Source organism: Oryzias latipes, chromosome 5 (genome assembly GCF_002234675.1).
Source record: "Oryzias latipes chromosome 5, ASM223467v1".
Taxonomy (NCBI): Eukaryota; Metazoa; Chordata; class Actinopteri; order Beloniformes; family Adrianichthyidae; genus Oryzias; species Oryzias latipes.
This window is the reverse complement of record NC_019863.2, coordinates 9,038,909-9,059,821: the sequence shown is the minus strand read 5'-3', so window position 1 is coordinate 9,059,821 and position 20,913 is coordinate 9,038,909. Positions and strand designations below refer to the sequence as shown.

Genomic DNA, 20,913 nt, shown 5'->3' with positions numbered 1-20,913 from the left:
GATCATCCATAGCATGTTTGATTCCTTTAAATGTTTTCTTTTAAAATTGAGCACATGTTTTAAATAGAAGTTATTTCTATCCAGATATCCTTAATTTAGCCTTTAAATGCTAAATTAAAAACCAGTTACACCCGGAACAAAAAGAGAAACTGTCTCAGTTTAAATGTTTCAAACGTTTTTTTCACAAACAGCAGGAAAACCTTTAAGCTCAAATTGTCTCCTCCTCCCCGTCAGCCTGCCCTCCTGGTTTCCACGGCGCGCTGTGTCAGCTGCAGTGTGACTGTGAGAACGGCGCTTCCTGTCACCCCGTGTCGGGCCGCTGCATCTGTCCTCCGGGATATCATGGAGGCCACTGCCACCGAGGTCAGGCGCTGGTTCAGTGGGATTGGCGGTGTTTTTTTATTTTTTTGGTTCAAATTTTAAAAACCTTTTCAACCTTCCACTTAGTGTGTGAGCAGGGCAGCTACGGTCAAGACTGCGCCAAAGTGTGTGACTGCGAGGATGCTGCCCCGTGTGATCCTGTGACAGGGAGATGCATCTGCCCATCAGGGAAGACGGGACGCAGATGTGACATTGGTACTTTCCATTCTTCATAAGCAAACAAAAAAAACCTTCTTTTCAAGAAAAAAATACAATAGAATTTATTTTTAGATGATAGTAGCGCTTAAAAGGATTTTATTACACGACAAACATTCATTTCAACTGTGCCCTAATTAAGTATTTTGTAGAACTGAAACACAAATTATCAAGGGTTTTACAGAAATCCATAATCTAACGTCTTTTTTTTCTCAAATTAAAGCAACAAACAACCTGTTTTTGGCATTTAAAATTCAGTTTTTCCTTCTCGTCTATGAAGAACATTGTTTTAATTTAGTAATAGTGTTTTATTTTACTAAAATAAAACTAATAGTACTAACCCAACTAACATCAACAGGAATAAAAAGGAACAGTAAAAAGAAAAAGAGGAATTCTCTTCAGTCAACAAGAAAGCTGCAAAATATTAAAGAAAAGTTGCAACTCGTGACTATTTTGGAATAATTCACCAAATGAATAAATAAATATCTTTCCTAAGCAAAAAAAAATCCAAACTTTAAAAATATTTATATAAATTGTAGTTTTTTTCCCCAAATTAGTTCTCATAAATGAATAAAAAATTGTTTTCTACATTCTCCCATCATCCAATTCCTCAGACTTGTTATTTAAAATGGTGCATTAGGATTTTTGATTCAATGGGACCAATAATGCTGTCGGTGTTTACATCCGCCTCTCATCTTTACTGTCCGAGGATGGAAGAAGTTTTTCTGCAGCAATCATGCTTTCCATTTCCCTCCTCACTTTATCCCACATCTCAGATGTAATAAAAGAACCAGACCTGAAGTCTGTAATTATCTGGCCAAATATTCACTGCTCAAAGAGACTTTTGCAGTTTTGCTACACAGACTGTTGATTGGCTGAAGGAACTGCTGAGTTTGTATTTTTCATTGTTAAGGTTTGTCTAAAATCTGATTTTTACGTTGAGATTGCGTCACATGGCTGCTGTTTCAAGGGCGGTTCAGAGCTGGGCGTTGAACCGTGATCTCCTGTGTTTCCCCGTCAGACTGCAGGGCCGATCTTTATGGGCCAGACTGCTCAGAGACCTGCACGTGCCAGAACCAGGCGCAGTGCGATCCCCGCAGCGGCCGCTGTCGCTGCTCGCACAGCTGGATCGGACCCTCCTGTCAAGAAGGTAGGGAGCCGGGCACAGCCCGCTGGGACTCGCCTCACCGCCGCATCCATGCGGACCGCAGGCGACACAGTTTCCTCCCTCCACACAGAGCAGAGGAGACATTTCTTGCTGACATGTTGAAATGGGAGTAAATAACTAGTAAAGGTGCTGACAGCGTGGCGCTTCCTTCTGGGAGGCAGAACTGCAGACGCTGCACTCGGCTTTGCAGCTGATTTGGTCCTGATCGAATGTGAGTGTTGTGCTTGCTGAGCTGGACTCACAGCTCTGTGTGTGCGCTTCCTCAGGGGGACCTCCGCATTTCACCCATGGGAGCCGCCACGGGGACTCACCGCACGACAACTCGTTATAGCAGAAGAACTGAGACGGGGAGGAGTTGGAAAGTTTCAGTGAAAGTGCTGCCGCCTGGAAGACTGATGGAAGCAGACTCTGGGAACTGCAGGGGGATCCTGTCACATCAGAACCGTGGTGTTCTGGGAACGAGTGCAGCCTCATTGTTGCTTTTTGTTTTTGCACTCGCTTTGTTAATTTTGTCTTTAACAAACTGTATTTAAAGCGAACAGCCTCACTGTTTGATAAGGATCCTTTTTGTCCAGGCTGATGCTGCTTTACTGTACAGATCCCTTTTTTACTGTACATTCCTTCCCAGGAACAGCTGATTGTAGCTCAGTACAAGCCCCAAGAAGCTGAACATTGTGCAAAAGTTCACGACTGTTTATAGTTTTAACTGTTCTTTGAGTGTAAATGGCTTCATATTTATATTTTTTGCAAACACTCCACAAACAAACAAATAAAGAGACGGCTCCCAGTTTGGTTTGTCATTCTTAGTTTTTATCTTTTGATTGAAGATCAAATCTGTACATCCTGTCTAAACTTCAGATTCAAGCACAGTGCAAATAGCAACGCCTGCAGAAGAATTTTGAAATCAGAAAAGAAAAAGGCAGAGGTGATCACAACCCGACATATGTACAAAGGTCAAGAGTATATGTACAGACTCTCACTGTTTGTCTGCAGAGTGAACTCCATACAACACTGCACCGCAGCATTCCTCATACACACCAACAGGTTGCTTTTATTTTTTTTATCCGCATTAACGTGGATACAACACTGACAGAAAAATGCATTATGACCTCTGGGAGGGGGCAGGTGCGGTTTTAAACTCTACAGCTAAATGACAAAAAAATATATTCTCCTGGATCTGCCTGTGGGTCCGTTTTAGGACCTCTTAAAGCATTTTTTTTCACCCCTCCTAAAAGGTGAGGACACCAAACACACACACATGTAATGGGACAATGCGGGTCAACCAACTAAGACCGCAGGATCCCTGAACGGATCAGGACATTGGGAACAGAAACACTGATGTCCTCACGAAACGCACAGTGTCACAAGTCAAAGGGAAACGCCGAGCATTTAGGAAACACGTTCATCGGTTTCTGCTTTCAGAAGGCTGACGGCCCACATCTGGCTCTAAATCTGACAGCAGGAGCTGCTGCTTTGGAAGGAAATAGTGCATCCTTGTTGGTTTGTCCAGAAGCTGCAGACAGCCTCCCATCCTTTCTTTTTTGTGATAACGAGATAGTAGATGTCATTATCCCGACATGACAATGAAAACGAGATGACAGACTAAAATCATTTTTCGACAATCTGCAGCGAAACGAAGCAGTTTGTCAGAGAAAATGCCAAAGAAGAATTCATTCATCCATCTTCTAAGCCGTTTTGTCTCTTTCGGGGTCATGGGGCTGCTGGGGCCTATCCCGGCCACCCGTAGGCGAAGGCAGGGGGACACCCTGGACAGGTCGCCAGTCTGTCGCAGAGCCACAATCACACACCCATACACACTCACATTCACACCTCATTCACACGGGACATTTTAGAGAAACCAATTAACCTGGGAAGAAGAGCTCATTAATTTATATTGAGTACTTTAATCGGGGTCTAACTCAGACGGAGATTGCGCTGATGCTGTCGGTCAAAAACAGCGTCCAAATCAGTCATTTAAAGAAAGGGTTAGCCCGGCTGCAGCTTCTGACTAACACTGTGGTGGTTTGACATTTATCTCAGACATCTTCAATGTGAGAGAGTTAAAAAAGTATCCTCATTTTTTTTGCTAAGTCTGCATGTTAGCTCTATAGACCAGCTAATGGTGCAGCTCTGATCTGTGTTCAGAAACACAAGAGTAACCCGCTTTTGGATTCTGTTACTGCAGGATCAAGCTGACGGGCTGCGGTCTGAGCTAAACTCACTGTCGTCCTCAGCAGAAAGTGCCCTTTCAGTCACCTTTCACTTTACAGCAGGAACGACTGAGCTTCCCACCCCCTACGCTGAAAAAATTCTCAAAAAAAAAAGAGAAGAAAATAAAAAGTAAAAAAAAAATAATAATAATCTGCTGTTGGGGTAAGAAAAATCTTTTTTAAGAAAAAAATCTAGTCACCAACACGTTTTCTCAAACTAAGATAATTGTGATGTTGAAACACTTTCTTGATAAGATTATTTTTCTTGCAAGACAGAAAATAAGAAGTTTCCCTTCTTAAGATTTAGTAAACTTCCTGTATTCCCTTCAAATCTCAGACTTTTTCTCCGCTCCCTGCATCTCAGTATGAACTTCACAGACAAAGCTTGTTTGATTCTTTTTTCAGGCACATAAAAACACAGGGAATTAAAAAATAACACAGCAGGGTAAGAGGGGGTCTTAGTCTAATACACACACACACACACACAGGAGCAGCAGCACAGACCTTTAGTGATTCTGCTGCTGTCAAAGTAACCTACGAGTATCATCGGACCCCTCAAATCGCGCACAGTGACCTTCACTTTTGATGATTCCACCGCTCCTGATCCTAATTTCATCAGTTTATCAACTTTTCGTACATGTGTTAGAACGCTGAGAAGCATCCTATTGGTACTGTAGGCTGGGTGAAGAAGGTCCATGCTGAGAGGATGGTCCACATGCTATCCACTTGTGCTTAAATCACAGTAAGAGAGCACCCAAAGGACAAAGAATGATGCAGGGGGGGCATCACAGTCTTGCTGCCTGAAACAAACCTTACCGATCCTAAAGCTGTCCTATGCGTTCTGCATATGAAGGATTTTCTTTTTTCTTAACCGCTAAAAGAGCTTGGTTAGGTCAAGATATATATATATATGTATTTATATTTATATATATAAATATGTGTGGAGTACAGTCTATAACAAAGATGTGTAAGAAGCTGGGCTGCACATGCTTCAAGATGCTTTCTATGATGCAGGAAGTGGTCGTAAAATGCCAGAGGGTGTCAGCGAATACAGATAAAGAAGTCAAATATCTTTGGCTCTAGCCACGCTTAAGAGATGCTGCCCCCCACCCACCCCCACCCCCCACCCCACATGAGACAAGACAACAGAGCACAACTTCCTGACCGCTAACAACGCTTGAAACCGCCGGCTTCATTCCCTGAGCTGCCGCGCTGCTCCTCTACACCAAAGCCCGAAGCACAGTCTGATCCAACTGCAAATAAGGCAAAATTCTTGAACAAAACTTGATCAAGGAGGGGTTCGGGTGAGGACGGATCACTCCCTGCACCGCAGCTCCTCAGGGGGACGGCCGGCGCACTGGGGAACACAGTGAAGCAGGGAAACTCAAATGCGGCTGTCAGTGGCAGAGCTTTTTTGCCCGAGCTCAAGCTCCATCACTGCAGGGGACTTTCTCGCCAGCAGGGGGCAGCCATTCCTGTTGAGTTCTCGCCTTCCTGGTTCAGCAGGAGAAGCGGGAGACGCGCTGCCAGTGAAAACGCAGAGGGAGGACGAAGCGAGGGAACCGTCAGGAGGCGACGTGATTCTATAGTGCAATGGCTGTGAGATAAGATTACATTAAGACCCATCCTCTCTACCCCCCAACCCCCGATACTGACAGTAAGTACTAAAGTGCTGATATTTGAAGCCCAGACTGGGCTGGTTATGTCGACAACACCGACTCTCACAGGAACCTGGACGCCTGTCCCAGCGTCTCAGGAACGAATGCATAAGGTACATGTGCAACAGTATTTTCTCATTTATTCAAACTCTATGAACTTCTCTTTAGCTGCATTCCGTTTTAGAAAATAACTGAGAAACAAAAAATAGAAATCTGGCTGCCAAGCAAGCGTGTGCTTATTTATTCTTTTTTTAACACTTTTTTAAAATGATTTTCTAATTATTCTCTATGGGTTTTAACATATGTTCAGCAGGATTGAATGTATAACTGATTTACGTATGAGCGCATTTCCCTAACCTCTTTTACTGCTGTCCGTCTTTCTTTGTTTATCCCGTCCTCGCTCTGTGGAGGTGACTACTGCCCCCCCCACCCTTTTCTCAACTTATCCTTGTAACTCTAAATGAGGTGCCCTGCGTGGCCTTGGTGGGGCCAGACTCATGCGCCAGGGTCTCACTCAGTAAAAGCTCAAGCAAAGAGAGGATCAGGCAAAGGTGGGGCCCTGCAGCTGCAGGCCGGGCGGGGCGGCGCCGAGCCGCGCGTTAGGAGCGGTAGTCCTTTTTACTGTACGGTTTGTTCCCCAGGATGCTGTCCACCTCGTGCGTGATGGACGACGACAGCTTGGGAAGAACCTACAAACACAACAGATGCATTTAGATTCCAAACATATGAATGCGGTCAACATCACTATTGGTGTAGAGTCCCACTCCCATCGTCTTTTGATCTATTTTCAAAGCTTTCCCAGAAGTCTTTAAATCATGATTATGCCTGTCGATTTCTAAGACATAGTTTCTGCAGAGTGGCGGGAGTTTATTAGAAATTCACATTTAAGTTGTAGGCGGGACCATTGGGGTGGAGTCATTTCCCTTTTTGTTTATACTATCAACAATATTGGGACTGTTCACAGCTTTATGAATTTGAGTCAGATACCAGCTCTGACGAGAAAAAAACAAAGACATTGATGGATCTAATTGTTTTCAAGTGGATGCATCGGAATCGAGTGGAGCAGGGAGCCTCTGGCCGGCTGACTGTCGTTTGTACGTAACAACTACAAGCTTTGTCCAGCTGCATTTTTCCATCTGATCCACTACGATTAGAATAAAGGCGCACTCAGAAATGCTATGCTGTTCATGTATGTCCTCCATCCTGAGACAACTGCTACAAGATCATGTTAAAAACACCAAAAGCAGAATTTTCACAGGAGTGGGTCTTTAACAGGTTTTCTGATAAGAAGCACTAAAATATCAGGAAACAGAAGGCAGCTAATGCTGAGGGTGGGAGAGGGGGGCATTTAGTTCAGTCTCGCATTTGTTATTGATCGATTACAGAGCAAACTGGCTTTTTATCATGTAAAGAAGGGCGGGACGGGGAAAAATGTCAAATAAAAAAGCTACAGAAGGAAAGAAAAACAATTGAAAACCTGATAAAGGAATAGAAGTAGCAGGTTAAAATGGCATTTGCAGTGGGAAAAAAGTCCTACATATTGACAAACAGGGGATGAATAGTCTGTCACAATGCGCTCCAGTCATCTCCAGAGCAGTAATGAATGTTTTTGATAACGGGCCCGCTCATCGGGACTAAAGCGGCAAGACAAAGTGAGGAAAGGATGTTTTGGCAGCTCATCAACAAAGGGGGGGGAGTGGGCGTGGTTTTCTGTGCAGAGTTCATTTGTTGTGGGGGAGAAACACTCATTCTTCTGCAGTCCATAAATAACGTGTGTGTGTTTCAAAGCACCAGTTTTATCATTCAGCAAACATATTCATCACTTTCATATTTCCCTGAAAGCGGATTTTATTTGCGTAGTTTGAATAGAATTATCATTTAGGCTATTTTTTGCCCCTCTGACCTCTTTTTCTAAACGATGTAAGTTATCATCAGCATGTGATTTTCATCACCCCAATGCTTTGTTACATCCAAGCCTTAAACCATAAAATAATGATGTTTATGGTGCATTGTAAACCTCATCAGGTTTTCAAAACTCAACTTGTTTGATTCAGGAAAAGTTCAAAAGACATCGAGAGATATTTTTTAAGAAACAATAATGTAGACCTTCTAAGAATAAGTGCTAGTTTTTCATGATTTCATGAGGATTTATTGAGATAGGCCAACTTATACTAAGATCTGTTTCCATTTTGCTTGTTTTTTTCTAAAATAAACCATTTCTACTTATTAAATTCGTTTTTTTTGTCACTATATTCAAAATGAACAACAATTAGGTGCAGAAAACCCCCCCAAAATACAAAGCATTTGCATAGAAGTAGCAAAATAAGGACTTATTCTGGGGTTGTATAAGATCCAATTTGAAGTCATTCTGTCAGTTGTTTTTTTAGCTTATTTTTCCCTTTTTAAACATTTTTGTGGAACTCCTTGTTTCTAGATTTTTATATTTCATTATAGAATTTATTAGGTAAAAAGGACTTGCTGCGTTTTGCTACTTTTTAGTCATTTTCTTCTAGGCTACCTCTTTTTGCAGTGTAGTTTTTAAAAGTGAAGCTGCATCCATCTCCATTATTATTAATATTTGTTTTTTAAACCCAGCCCTCACAGAACATTTATACACATTTATTATATGCCTTTTTTTAATTATTTTTCATCGTATAAATGATTTTATTTTTTATTGCTCCCAAAATAATAATGGAAATCAATGCTTCAATGACTGCAACAAAGGGTATAGTAATGGAGGCAGTGAATGAAACAAGTAATCTTAATTTAATTCCTGAGGAAACGGAAAACCTGCTCTGAGGGGGGAAGGGACGGGGGCTGTGGCCTACTTTAGGGTGGCCATTCTAAAATATCAGAAAACAGCAGAGACCTTTGAAAAATGTGAACTTAGCATTTTGGAGGGGAAACATCAAACAAGCAGACCTGTTGTGCAGCCAAAAAGAAAAATCCCAAAACAGAAAATTCAAACAGTGGAAAGTGGAGATGCTGATTACTGCGGGGACCAGTTAAGATGTGAGGAAAGGACGTCACCAGCAGCCATCCAAGAAGCCCATTAAAGAGCACGTCTTATCAGCACAGGAAGAAGAGCCCGGGAGCTCGACTCCAATCCCCCCCGACGATGGATGCTTCTCTGACCTTATTAACGTGGGACAGTGAAGCAGCCGAGCATGTAGCGCTGAACTACACAGCTGCGTTCGGGGGCAGAACAGGGCTGTTACGCGCCCGGGGACACATTTTATTCTTCACTTGCTCCTTCCGAAGCCTCACCTGTATCGCTCCGATGTTCTCCATCAGCTGGTCGGTGTTGGACGCCCCTAAAAGCACAGAGCTCACCCCTTCATTCCGTAGACACCACGCTGCAGGAGAGCGGGAAACAGAAATGACACCCCCACCGTAGTGACAACAAGCACGGAACTCTTTGTGACAAAAAAAAAAAACGCTCGAGAGAAGAAGAAATCATCAGATGAACTTGACCTAAAAAGAGGATGCCTTCCAGTCACAGTGCTGGCAGACATGCTGATCCAAAACTTCATTTCACAACACTCCAAAACGTCTGACTGTCTTCTTATTTAAAACTAGGCATGATAGGATTCAGGAGGGTTCCAATAGAAATCTGTGTCACATACTCACCTTTAATCATTCACTTTGTGGCTGAACTGTTACATTTAATCCCCCCACACACCCTCCACACGGAGAAGAAAGGTCTCCACGGATCATTTCTTCATCTGTTTACAACAACGAGCCATGAAACTCCAATGGCTCCTCCTCCCCAGCTCGGATCTTTTTTGCTCACCTCACTGCGTTGAACCGACTGGCGTCATTTGTCATGGAAGGCCAGAGTTCCTGTCACTATTGAAGTAACTACACTGCAGAATGATGCTGACAGAAGAGCTTAACGATGGATGCTCGCTGCTCAAAATCAAGTGTGGCAGCCGACACAGAGAACACATTGTGTCTCAAAACTGAAGTTGTGTGATCGTAGTTGTTCAGAAACGGGCTGGAAATCAGACTGAGAACAAATGCACACTTAGAGCTGTGCTGTAATCATTGTGCTGTGCATCATCTTATACATCTGGATGCAACCGGGGGGAAAAAAACACAGGTGTAAGCAGATTATGGAATAAAGTGTGAATGTTGAGGTAAAAACAGTGGGATTACGATTCCACACAAACATCCATCATAATGAGAACACTCTGGAAACACACCAGACAAGAAGAACCTCTCAGAGGTAAGATTACCGCGTCCTGCTCTCTAGTCGCAGTCTAAATCCAGAATGGAAGCTTTTCTCCTGCCGCTTCAAGCTCTGTAACGCCACAGTGGCGCTGATGGTCCTGCTGCTCCTATTCCAGATCACGGCTCCTTCAAAGTCCCACTCCAATAATATTTTAATCTATTTTAAAAAAAATGTTCTTATGTTATTAGGCCTTTTTAGTCTAAATTAAAAAAAACTGTTTTCTAGGACACAGTTCCTGCATAGCGGCAGGAGTTCATCAGAAATTTCCTTTAGAGTTGCTCAGCGTATTTTCTACTTAACAAAAAAGCTCTTTTACCAACTTCATTTTTTCATCTGTGCCTGGTTCACAATTTCAATAAAAATGTACAAAGAAATGCTTCATTTTCTTCGTCCTCCATCATCAGAAAATTGCCACAAGAACAAGTTAAAAGCCCAGTTTTCCTTGGAGCGGGTCTTTGAGGCTGGACGAGCTCATGCTGCCCATTAAAGTGCAGGGAAGTCTAGTTTATGACACTAGTTTTACAATGACGGTGAAAAAAAAAATCTACATTGGATCTGCTTTAAGATTTATTCACTGCGTCGCTGGCGTATACTGCTATAACGGCCCTCGCAGGGCTGACTGTCTTTAAGGTTTGCACCTTTCTGCTGTGCTGCCCTGCAGTAAATCAATACGCGTTGCCCACTAGATTTATTTCTGGGAAGCTGTTTGGATGCCCTGAGCTGTTGGATTCATGTCCACACCGCCAGCCTGCATATGCTGCATGTTGTTAGCAATCCCTGCGTTCATGCTCAAACTGAATCTCACCTTACAGAATCTTTTTCAGCCATTTTTGTAATGTTATGCTTAGGATGTTGCTCACGCTCCAGGATTCTTTCGTGCCGCTGACCCCAGAGGGACGGACGGACAGACAGACAGAAAGAGAGAGAGCAGCAGAGTGTATCTGCGTACCGATGGCGAGTTGGGGCAGAGTGCAGCCCAGCCGCTCCGCGATTGCCTGCAGCTCTTTCAACTTCGCCTGCTGACGCCGGCCCTCCTCGCTCAAGATCTTGTCCTTCAACCACTGGTAGCCCTGTCGAAAACACAGCACACCTGCTCAAAAACACAGCCCTGCTCACACTGCTGCTCTGCAGCGCCGGTGTCACCAGGGCCTGTTTTTAAACACGTGACTCTGTCTCCTGTTCAGCACGGGGAACAAAGCTCCAGCCTCTTTTTATAAAAATGTTGTGAAGTAAAAAACAAAACAATTATAATACAAGAAGTCTGTCTGACAACAAGCAGCATCCTGAACAGCCTTTTGCAACACATCGGACAAGGACTGAAACCACAAACATCCACAGACAACAAGAAGCCAAACGGCAAGAAAGAACTGCACAACACCAACACAAGAGCCAGACAGGGTCCAACTGGGAGTTACAGATGCAAAAACCACAAACAGACATCATGCCAGTTCACCACAATAACACACAGCACTGCACATCGTCAGGTGTTTGGAGTGAACGCTGGATGCCAAACGGTACTGCTTATTTCCAAAACACATAATTGCATCGCAGCTAATGGAAGATCTGTCCCTTTCCAGCAGAAAGGTCCACTGGGGCTGAATATTTTCTCACTTAAACTCTGACAACAGCTTCCTGTTTTCATCATTAGAATCTGCTTTTGGCTTCCTCACGCTGAGAGAAAACAAGACTCTCGTGTGACAGGATTCACTTTGATCGTTCAGCTTCAGCTAATGTTAATTGCAGAAATGAGATCTGGGTTGATGTCGTGCCATAACTCTTCTGCGCACTAAAACGCTTCTCGGTGGAACCGACTGGCAAACTGCGTCAAACAGCAGTGCTGGTGCAGAGGAAGACAGGGGGTCAGCACGGCACTGAAAACACACAGGTACACAGATACAGAACCTGAAAGACACAAAAGCACAATGAAAACGACCAGCAACCAGTGAGTGTGTGGGGGGGTACAGCACGATGAGGGGCTGCACACACACGATTGGAGTTAGGTGAGATCAAGTGTGTGTGTGTGTGTGGGGGGGCGACATGTCTACCTTCAGAGACGCTCGAGAGAAAGGAGGAACCCTGCCGTCGTATTTCCCTGAGATGATCCCACAGGCCAGTGGAGACCACGTCATGGCCCCCACACCTGAAAACAAAGAAAGTTTAAAGTCCCACTCCAATCGTCTTTTGATCAATTGTAAAAGTGTTCCCAGTGGTCTTTTAGTTATGGTTATGCCGTTTTTAGCCAAAAGCTAAAAAAGCCTAGGTAGTTTTCTTGGACATAGTTTCTGCAGAGCGGCAGTCATTTATTAGAAATTTGCCTCTAAATGCTGGACGGGACTGTTGGCGCAGCATAGGGCTCCCCACACTTCCCATCATCCCTTTCTTCACACTCTCTGCTGCTAGCTTACAATACTGAAGCTATCCAGCCGTTCAGTTCTGAACCAGATGTAAGCTCGGACAAGGAAGAAGAACATGGATCGAGTTTTCTGTAAGTGGATGCATCAGAATGGAGCTGAGCAGGGAGCTTGTGGCCTGCCGATTGGAGGTTCTACATCACAGTTGCACGCTTTTTCCAACTGCATTTTTCCTCTGCTCCTGACCCACGACAATTTGAGTAAATAAATATTAAGAAATGCATTTTTTATCTGAATTTTTGGCAACACTTTATAATAACTAAACACTATGAAACAATGGTTAAACATGAATAAACACTTAATCATTTATAGAGCATCAATCCAACTCGATTAAGCATTAGCAAAATAGCTTATATGTGCTGTTATAAAATACTTTATTCTAAATTAAAAATGATTAATATAATGTGTTTATTAATGACAGTTTAAGACTTTATTCATTAACTACTTAACATTTTTAAGTTAGGTGTTAAATGATTTACAAACTAGTTATTTAGAGATGGTTCTTTGAGTAAATGTTCCATTACCTTCCCAACAAAAAAGAGCAAAACAGAGGAATACAGCACACAGAAATAGATTTGAATTATAATGATATTAATAAACATTTTTCCAGTAAAATAAATAATACATTAAAGACCACAGCGTCCTCATGTCAACAGCGGATCAAAAATCATACAAATAAAATCCTTATGAAATAATAAAATATTGCACAGCTGACATGGGCAGAATATCCGTTGGTGAATGTCATTTAGACTTCTGTTTGACCTCAGGCTGACGTGTTTTCTGCATCTTGTCCATCCACTTCAAATCTCACTCCCTTTTGGACTGGTGTTTATATAATTTTTTTTTTTTTTTTAATATAATTTACTTGTCTTTCTCTTGTTTTTTTGTTTTTTTGTTTTTTTGCAAGTTTAGTCTCGTTTTTGTCTTATTTTGTTATTTTACACTTGTTTCACTAGTCCCAAAAAAAAAAAAAAAAAAAAAAAAAAAAATGTAACTAAAATGGGACTGAGTAAAACCAACGAGAAAAAGTCGCGATTGTAAACGTCATCGACGGCGGGAAGGTAAGATGTGTAGCAGTAACTTTATCACATGGAGGGCTCTGAATAAAGCCCGACAGGTGTACGGGTCAAAAAAGAAAGCCAGTATGGATGAGGTCAGTTCCATCTGTTACTGGTGCTAAGTATGTTGTTTTTTTAAGTTTATTTTTAAATTTTTAAATTAAGTATTGTGTTGGTATCTATTATAAATATCAACAGATGATATTTATCATTATATCTTTTCACTCTCTTTGTGTAATGTGCTGCAGTTACAGAACCATCTCAATTCAATTAAAAATATGCAATTACTTCTAATTACTGGGTGTGCCCCCGCCCCCTCTGAGTTGTGGGCGGGACCGCTGGCGCAGAAGTTATCCTTGGCTGATTTCCCATCAGCCCTTAGTTTACACTCTCTCCTGCTAGCTTCCAGCCTCACAGGCCCAAGCTAACATTAGCATAGCAAAAAAATAAAAATAACAGTGAGAAACATCGGAGCTATCCAGCTCTACAGTTTTGAGCCAGATGCCATTTAGATAAGGAAAATGAAGACATTAATTATTTACTTACACTGAAAATTAAACTTAGGACTTAAAAAAATCATCTCTAAAAAAATTGGTTTGTAAATCAATTAATAGCTAATTTTAAAATGTTAAATAGTTAATGAATGAAGTCTTAAAATGTCCTTAATATACACAAAAAAGTAATTATTTTTAATCAAGAATAAAGTATTAATAACAACACATATAAGCTACTTTCTTACCCTTAAGAAAGTAGGAGTGATGCTTTGGAAATAATTTATTAAGTGTTTATTCATGCTCAGCTATTGCTTAACTAATGCTTTATAGTGTGTAGTTGTTATTTAGGTGTTTCTGAATTTTTTTTATATATATATAGTAATGTCCATCGTGAGAAAAATGCTGCAAGAACATGTTAAATATACCAAAAACATGATTTTCATTAAGGTGAGAGATAAAAAACTGTAGTCTTTTAAATCGCTGCTTAAGGCGATGAGTTTCCCAGATGGAGCCACACATGCACCACCACTCACCTATCTTATGGAAGAGCTCAGGGAGCTGCACCTCCACCTTCTCCCTCTGAAACATGTGGTACTCTGCTTGCTCACAGATAGGAGGAATCTGGTTGAACTGCCGCGCCACTGAATACGCTTCCTAAAAAAAGAAAAAGTAATATAAACAGTCAAGCTTTATTAAAAAGGATAGAGTCACATGACGGTTTCCCTACAAAATGAAACCGACATTATTACTTGAATTTCCCAAAGCTGGCGTTAAAAATATGGAGAATTTTCTGCAGAAACACACTATCTCTCACCATGATTTCCATTGGGCTCCAGCGGGACGTTCCCCAGTACATGGCCATGCCCTGATTTATCACATGCGTCATTGCTCGAACCGTTTCTGCAAATGCACATTCACAAAACCGTCATGTAACCATGAGCTGCAACCTGCATTATACGGTTTTTCTTTAATCTTACAAGAGACATATTTGTAATCATTTGCAAGCCAAATCGGCCCCGTCCATTGAGGAGGGGAGAAGGGGGAGGCTGATTATGTTAATCAGAGAGCAGAGCCTCCTGATGAGGACGACATCTTAACAAGGCCAACTTGAATGATATTCATGTTTAAATTTCATAAGAACTTGTCTGAAGTCACAGTGTAGAGATTTTTTCCTTTATTTTTTTTTGATCTGCAACATGTTACATGAAAAGGGATCCCGTGAGTAAACAGGAGATGACAGCCATACGCGTAGCAGTTAAAATCTTTAATCGCACACAAAGTGAGTTGACATCCTGGATGACAGCTTGTGTATTTTAAGCACTGAGGGTTCAAAGTATGTCAGAGAGGCTTTTTTCCCCACCAACCTTCAATGTTTTGGGTGAATGTAAACGAGATTCCTCTGCTGGTATTGTTTCTGAAGATGAGCATCTTTTATAAGGGAGTTACAGCCATGTCTGACTTGCTTGATATCATGTTTAAATCTCACATCACCCAGCTGTAATTTCCGCCTGTGATGTCAGTTAAAATGAAATTTACTGTTTGAGACATGTGTTATGATAACGATAAGGCTTCCTAAACAAGAGCATGGAGGAGAAAAAGGTGTGTACCAAGCAACAACGGCTCATATTTTGATCTTTATTAGAAGCCTTCCCAGTGGTCTTTTAATTACGATTATGACATTTTTAGCCAAAATCAGAAAAAGCTTCTTAGGACATAGATTCTGCCGAGCGGCAGAGGTTCATCAGAAATTCTCCTCTGAGTTGTGGCCGTCCACAGTGGCAGTAAGCCCACCCCCACTTCCCATCACCCATCTGTTTCCACGTTCTCCCACTTACAACCCCAACCCGACATCAGCGGTGCAACAAACCCAGCTTTGTAGCTGGAGGCGGCTGCAGATGCAGATTGCTTTGCCTGCCCATGTGTTGAAGCGCCATTGGGCAAGACAGTCATGGTGGTTACAGGTTGGCGTCATGTAAGATATAGGAGCTGCTGTCAGTGCGTGATTGTGTGTCTATCCATTGATTGAACGGGGCTGTGACTTTAAAGTGCTATGGTCCTTAAAATCAAGGTAAAAAAGCGCTATATAAGTAAACACCATTTAGCTGTCAAAGAGCATAGAAGCAAAGAAAAACCCACTGACTTTTCCACAGATTGGATTCCTGTACCAAAGGAGACACTGCAAGAGAGCCAGCGAAGCATCAAACCGAGGGCAAACGGTGACCCTGGATTCAACTTTAGCCTGAAAAGTACCTCTGCCAGCGCAGCAAATGGATACTGTGCCACCAGCTAAGCCCACACACGGTTAGCCCTGTGCCATTTAAAGGTCTCCCGCATCAGTGTCTATCACTGTTCTTACTGTGGAGGTGGAGACAACATGCAGCCTTTAAAAATAGATGCTACAGGGACTATAAAGTTCTACATCCTCCTTACAGTTGAGTAGTCACAGATATGAAGAAGATTGTGAAATGAAAAAAGAAAACAACATCAAGGTGACACAGAAACAGGTCAAGGGGTTACCTTCCATAGGTGTGTTGGGGTCTGGTCTGTTGGCAAAAACCACGTCCACGTAGTCTAATTGCAGTCTTTCTAGTGAGGCTTTTAAACCTATAACAAAACAATGCTCCAAGTTAGCAGCTGTAATATCCCGTCACAGCTGCAACAATACTGAAATGCAAAATTAAAATTAGGGCTGGGGAATCTCTGGATTATTGTCCCCAAAAGTTTTCTTAGCAGCTTTAATAATTTCAAGAGAAGATCAAACATTAAGACGCAGCTTTGATTCCCTCGAACCAAAGCAGCTAATTAGAGTTATTTGTTGTTACAGCATCAACATGTAATCCCAAAGCATGCTGCGCTGCTCCTTACCTTCAATAATGTGTTTTCGGGATAAGCCTCTTTCAGTCTCAGCTCTGAAAAAAACCAAAGCACAGAATTTGCATAATAACCAGAAATTTCAAGTCTGACCGCACTCACTCATCAGTGCAGACAGAACTTCATCTCAGTCTTTGTGACACACAAAAGATGCTTCTGCTCAGCAGAAAGAGCTCGACTGATCAGTTTGGGTGAACTATGAAATTGTTAGTAGGTGCATGAGCATCACAGAAGTCTAGGGACATACCAAATGATTTGCTTTCTGTTTGGCAGCCACACAAAAAAAACTTACTTTCCACCCCAGAAGAGCTTTGTTGTGATCACCAAACTGGAACGTCTAAAAATGAAGAATGACAATTTGTTAGGATGAAAAACAGTAGAGGCTCAAAAAGAAAAATGATGATATCTGAGCCCAAACTGATTACAGTCTATCTCAGAATGAAGCCATTTTCTTCAGCAATCACCTGATCATCTCAGTCAGGGGTGAAGGCACCGCTGAACGAATGCGAGGAATGACATTAAAAATATAGCATTCAAGCAGCAAATGTCAATCCTGGACTCACAAGACACAAGGCCTTAAAGTTCATTCATAATTCAGCGTCTCTGAAGGGGGCATTACACAGCTGCCCACATTAATATTGTGTTCAAAACCTTCCTGTTCCAGGTCAAAACACACAAAGCCACCTGATATACATCAGGACTGAGAGGACAGAAGATAAGTAACGCTGAAGGGGGCGGAAATCAAAAAAAAAAAAAAAAAAATCAACCCTGACCCAATGGAAGCATGTCTCCTACCTCCATCCTTTCTTTTTTATGATGTTTCCGAGCACCACCTCCGCCCTGTGAAGCAAATGAACACAAGGAAAGATAAATGGAACAGTATCCTGCAAGGGACATATTTTCTGGCGTCCCTCTGATCATTGATTTTCAGTCTGACTTTGCACACACTGTTTAATGCATAGGGGAGCTTCATGCAAAAGAGCACCTGTTCAGTATAGGTGGGTGTTAAATTGGCTGCGTAGCCAGAGTCATTGGGGTCTGGACCCAGCTGTGCTGTTAAGCCTCCACTATGTCGCTCATTAGCAGCCCAAGAAGTGCTAATGAGCCACATTATGTTCAACATGGGGCTCATTATGGCTGAGCAGAAAGATGTCAGTCTAATGTCTCTGCGGTCCTCTTACTCTGAGAAATACCGGGATGCCTCATGGTTGCAGTTTCATGAGAAAGACTTAGAACAGCAGCAAGCGCGGCTTGTTTTGAGATGGTTTCGGGTGCAGCGATGCATCTGTGGTAAAACTGGGTTAACAGCATCATAGTTCACAGCTCGCCGCAGCTGCTGGAGCGTCATCTGACTGACACATGCTGACTGAGAGAAACGCTCAGAGCCTGGATGCTGCTGTACAAACAGACGTGGAGATTTTTCACAATCACACACTAAGAGTGTGTGACCGATCCCATTTGAACAAATATTTTCTTTTTTCCTTCTAAATGGTTGCCACACACATTTTACACTTTTTTCTCCTATTTTTGACTAAATCCTTAAAAGACTAATCATCTTTTGATCTAGTGTAAAGCATCCCCAGTGGTCTTTGAATTATGATTATGTTGTTTTTAGCCAAAATGTCATAATACCTGTGTGGTTTACTAGGACATAGTTTCTGCAGAGTGACAGGAGTTCAATTTGCCCCTGAGATGTGGGCAGGACCGCTGGCGTGAACCAAGTCCTCCCCCACTTCCCGTCACCCATCTTGTTACACGATCTTCCATCTGCTTACAGCCCCCAACCACCCCAACCTAACATTAGCGGTGTGACAAAAATGGCGAGCGATATCGGAGTTATCCAGCCGAACAGCATTATCCAGATGCCAGCTCAGACGAGGCCACATTCCTACCCAGTGGCTAAAGACTAAAGCCACAGCATAACCGGGGCAGCACTGTTCTGAGCGTTGGTGCTGATGTCAGTCTGACGGGGAAACCCTTCGGTCTCAACTTTCTCAAAGACACTTGTAACTTTATAACAACCAGGGACACTGCAGTATTCCTCTGCAGTTTCCCCCATGCAAAACCTCCAAGCCAGTTGTGCTTCCTGTGTCTTTTTGCATTTCTGTTACAATGAACTTTAATGTAAAAAAAAAATCTCTAAAATGAAAGCCTCTCCTCTCTCTGTCTTTTTAAAATCAGTTTTCCTTCTTTTTTCCTCCTTGCATAAGTTCACTCCTAAAAACAGGGATAGTATGAGCAGCTCCACTTTTAAAATGGTAAGCTGAGTTCCCAAATGTAAGGTGCAAGACGCCTTAAGCAGGTTGACTGTTTATCCACCCATTAATTAGGTCTCTGTGCTGCAAAGTTGATGCTGTGACTTGGAGGCAGAAGCTGAGATCCAACAGTACATTAGCCATGCATGAATAAGGCTGTTTGACCTTCAAATATTTCTTTAGTTGTGCAGCTGTTTTGTCACTGGTTGGATGGTAAATGAAATGTTGTTTTGATAGGTGTCTTGCAAAAAAGACCTAATGTGTTTCCTGACAAATACTCCTAGGAGGCACAGGAAATTATGGGGCAGATTTATCAATAACCCAAAGAAATTATGATCTACACTGCATTGGTATGCAAAAGAACAAAATGTGGATGTATAAATATTTTTCTGCTGCTCAGTTTTTGGCTTTGTGACTGAAGATAAACATTTCTGCTAAATGACATGAGCTAAGACTTCACTATCGCTCTGACAAAGAGGGATCAGCATCAGTGAGGCTGACTGCACCGTCACCGACAGATTCTTACTGCATCAACCTGTGACTGATTAAAGAACCGAAAGGCAGAATGAAGGACTTCACATCAAAGCTCCTTCATTCTCATGAGCAAAGCGTGTGATTTGTTCAGCTCACACGTGTCTGTGCGATAAAAGCTGATATTTTCTGTTTGGATTAATAGCTGCGTAACAGATTCTCAGCTGTAGCTGCTAAAGGAACATGCGCACCAGTCGGATTTGTCTCCTTCTATTGAATTCTGGCTTGTTTTGTGGAAGCGTGATGATCAGAGACAAGGATGGTAGCGCGTCTGGGTCAAAGGTCAGCCTTGTTCTTGTTTTACTGCTCCTGACAGAAGAACAAAGACTCGTGGATGGCTGACATGTGTCAGACAACAGCTGTGAAGGTATTAGATGAAAAAGCAGGACAGTGCAACTGACAGTTATTTTCTCCCCTGTTGCCTGTGAAGTGTTCCCAAACATCCTCCATAACATCAGGAGAAAGGTAGAGTGTTCTCTGGAGGATTAGAGACAGACTTGATGCGACTAATCTGAGATCCTACTCCCAACAGATAATCCTTTACATCAAATCTGTATCTTACAAAAAAGGTGGATTAAATGAGTTTGAGGCATCCCTACTTCCTGGGGTTACAATATCATCAGTGGCAAGAAAAGGAATAATATATTTGCTGAAAACCAGAGTTTGGTGCCGATTTCCAATCGCTGATGCTCGGTGTCGAGGATATAAAGTTAAAAAGTGGTAACCAACCAGTTCAGTCCCCCCTGGGAAGATTGTGGGTTTAAATCCCCGGTTGGGTTACACCAAAGACACTAAAAGTAGGATCTGATGCCTCCATGTGTCACAACGTGGGTCATGTGTGGAGGACAGATGTCACACATCCAGGTGTGTGACGGGTAACGGGACTACAGATTTTATAACATGAGTAATTACAGCACCCTGAGACATTCTTGACTAGCCTTTTGTAAATGAACTGAATTAAAAATGTGACGCAGATACAGCAAAAAGAAAAAACATTCATCTTTGAATTGTCTTTTATAGATTTAGGTTTACGTCCTTTAACTAAAATTAAGGTTTCAGAGGAAATTTAGGTCACAAACATTTTTTTTTAACTAATAATATTTTCAGAAGTGTGAACTTTTCAAACCCTTTATTTTTAAAATGCATTATTTCAATTGAATATAACTGAAGATGTGCTAACATTGCGGCAACAGGAGTAATAAAAAAAATGTTTTAGCGCGTGAATTCATCTATTAATGGGCTTCGTCCTGTTGAAGGAAATGCATAAATAATAAATAAATTACATACATAAATAAGCACGATGAGATTTTAGAAAAATCCACTGAGGATGAATCAAAATTCCGCCCGCTATGACGTCAGCTGGAGTTCTATAACATAGTTTTAAGAAACATGAAAAGGATTGCATCTTCAGCTGCACCGTGGATCCACTGACTTAACCTGTGAGCCC

At 42.1% G+C, this 20,913-nt stretch overlaps 2 protein-coding genes across 8 annotated transcripts in view; one reads left to right on the top strand and one right to left on the bottom strand.

Annotated features, from left to right (window-relative positions):
* The window catches only part of megf6 (multiple EGF like domains 6), a 67,630-nt gene extending 65,099 nt beyond the window's left edge, over window positions 1-2,531 (top strand). For both annotated transcript variants that reach the window (XM_011474833.3, XM_020703144.2), the window contains 4 exons: window positions 235-363; window positions 448-576; window positions 1,598-1,726; window positions 2,011-2,531. In XM_011474833.3, coding sequence (XP_011473135.1) covers window positions 235-363; window positions 448-576; window positions 1,598-1,726; window positions 2,011-2,075 — 452 coding nt within the window. In that variant the 3' untranslated portion in view covers window positions 2,076-2,531. The remainder of the gene's footprint in view (window positions 1-234; window positions 364-447; window positions 577-1,597; window positions 1,727-2,010) is intronic.
* A 1-nt stretch (window position 2,532) lies between these two features.
* The window catches only part of kcnab2 (potassium voltage-gated channel subfamily A regulatory beta subunit 2), a 95,037-nt gene continuing 76,656 nt past the window's right edge, over window positions 2,533-20,913 (bottom strand). For all 6 annotated transcript variants that reach the window (XM_011474830.3, XM_011474832.3, XM_011474831.3 and 3 more), the window contains 10 exons: window positions 17,476-17,520; window positions 16,973-17,017; window positions 16,675-16,718; window positions 16,327-16,413; window positions 14,624-14,709; window positions 14,343-14,463; window positions 11,892-11,986; window positions 10,796-10,916; window positions 8,880-8,968; window positions 2,533-6,301 (listed from right to left, as the gene is read on the bottom strand). In XM_011474830.3, coding sequence (XP_011473132.1) covers window positions 6,212-6,301; window positions 8,880-8,968; window positions 10,796-10,916; window positions 11,892-11,986; window positions 14,343-14,463; window positions 14,624-14,709; window positions 16,327-16,413; window positions 16,675-16,718; window positions 16,973-17,017; window positions 17,476-17,520 — 823 coding nt within the window. In that variant the 3' untranslated portion in view covers window positions 2,533-6,211. The remainder of the gene's footprint in view (window positions 6,302-8,879; window positions 8,969-10,795; window positions 10,917-11,891; window positions 11,987-14,342; window positions 14,464-14,623; window positions 14,710-16,326; window positions 16,414-16,674; window positions 16,719-16,972; window positions 17,018-17,475; window positions 17,521-20,913) is intronic.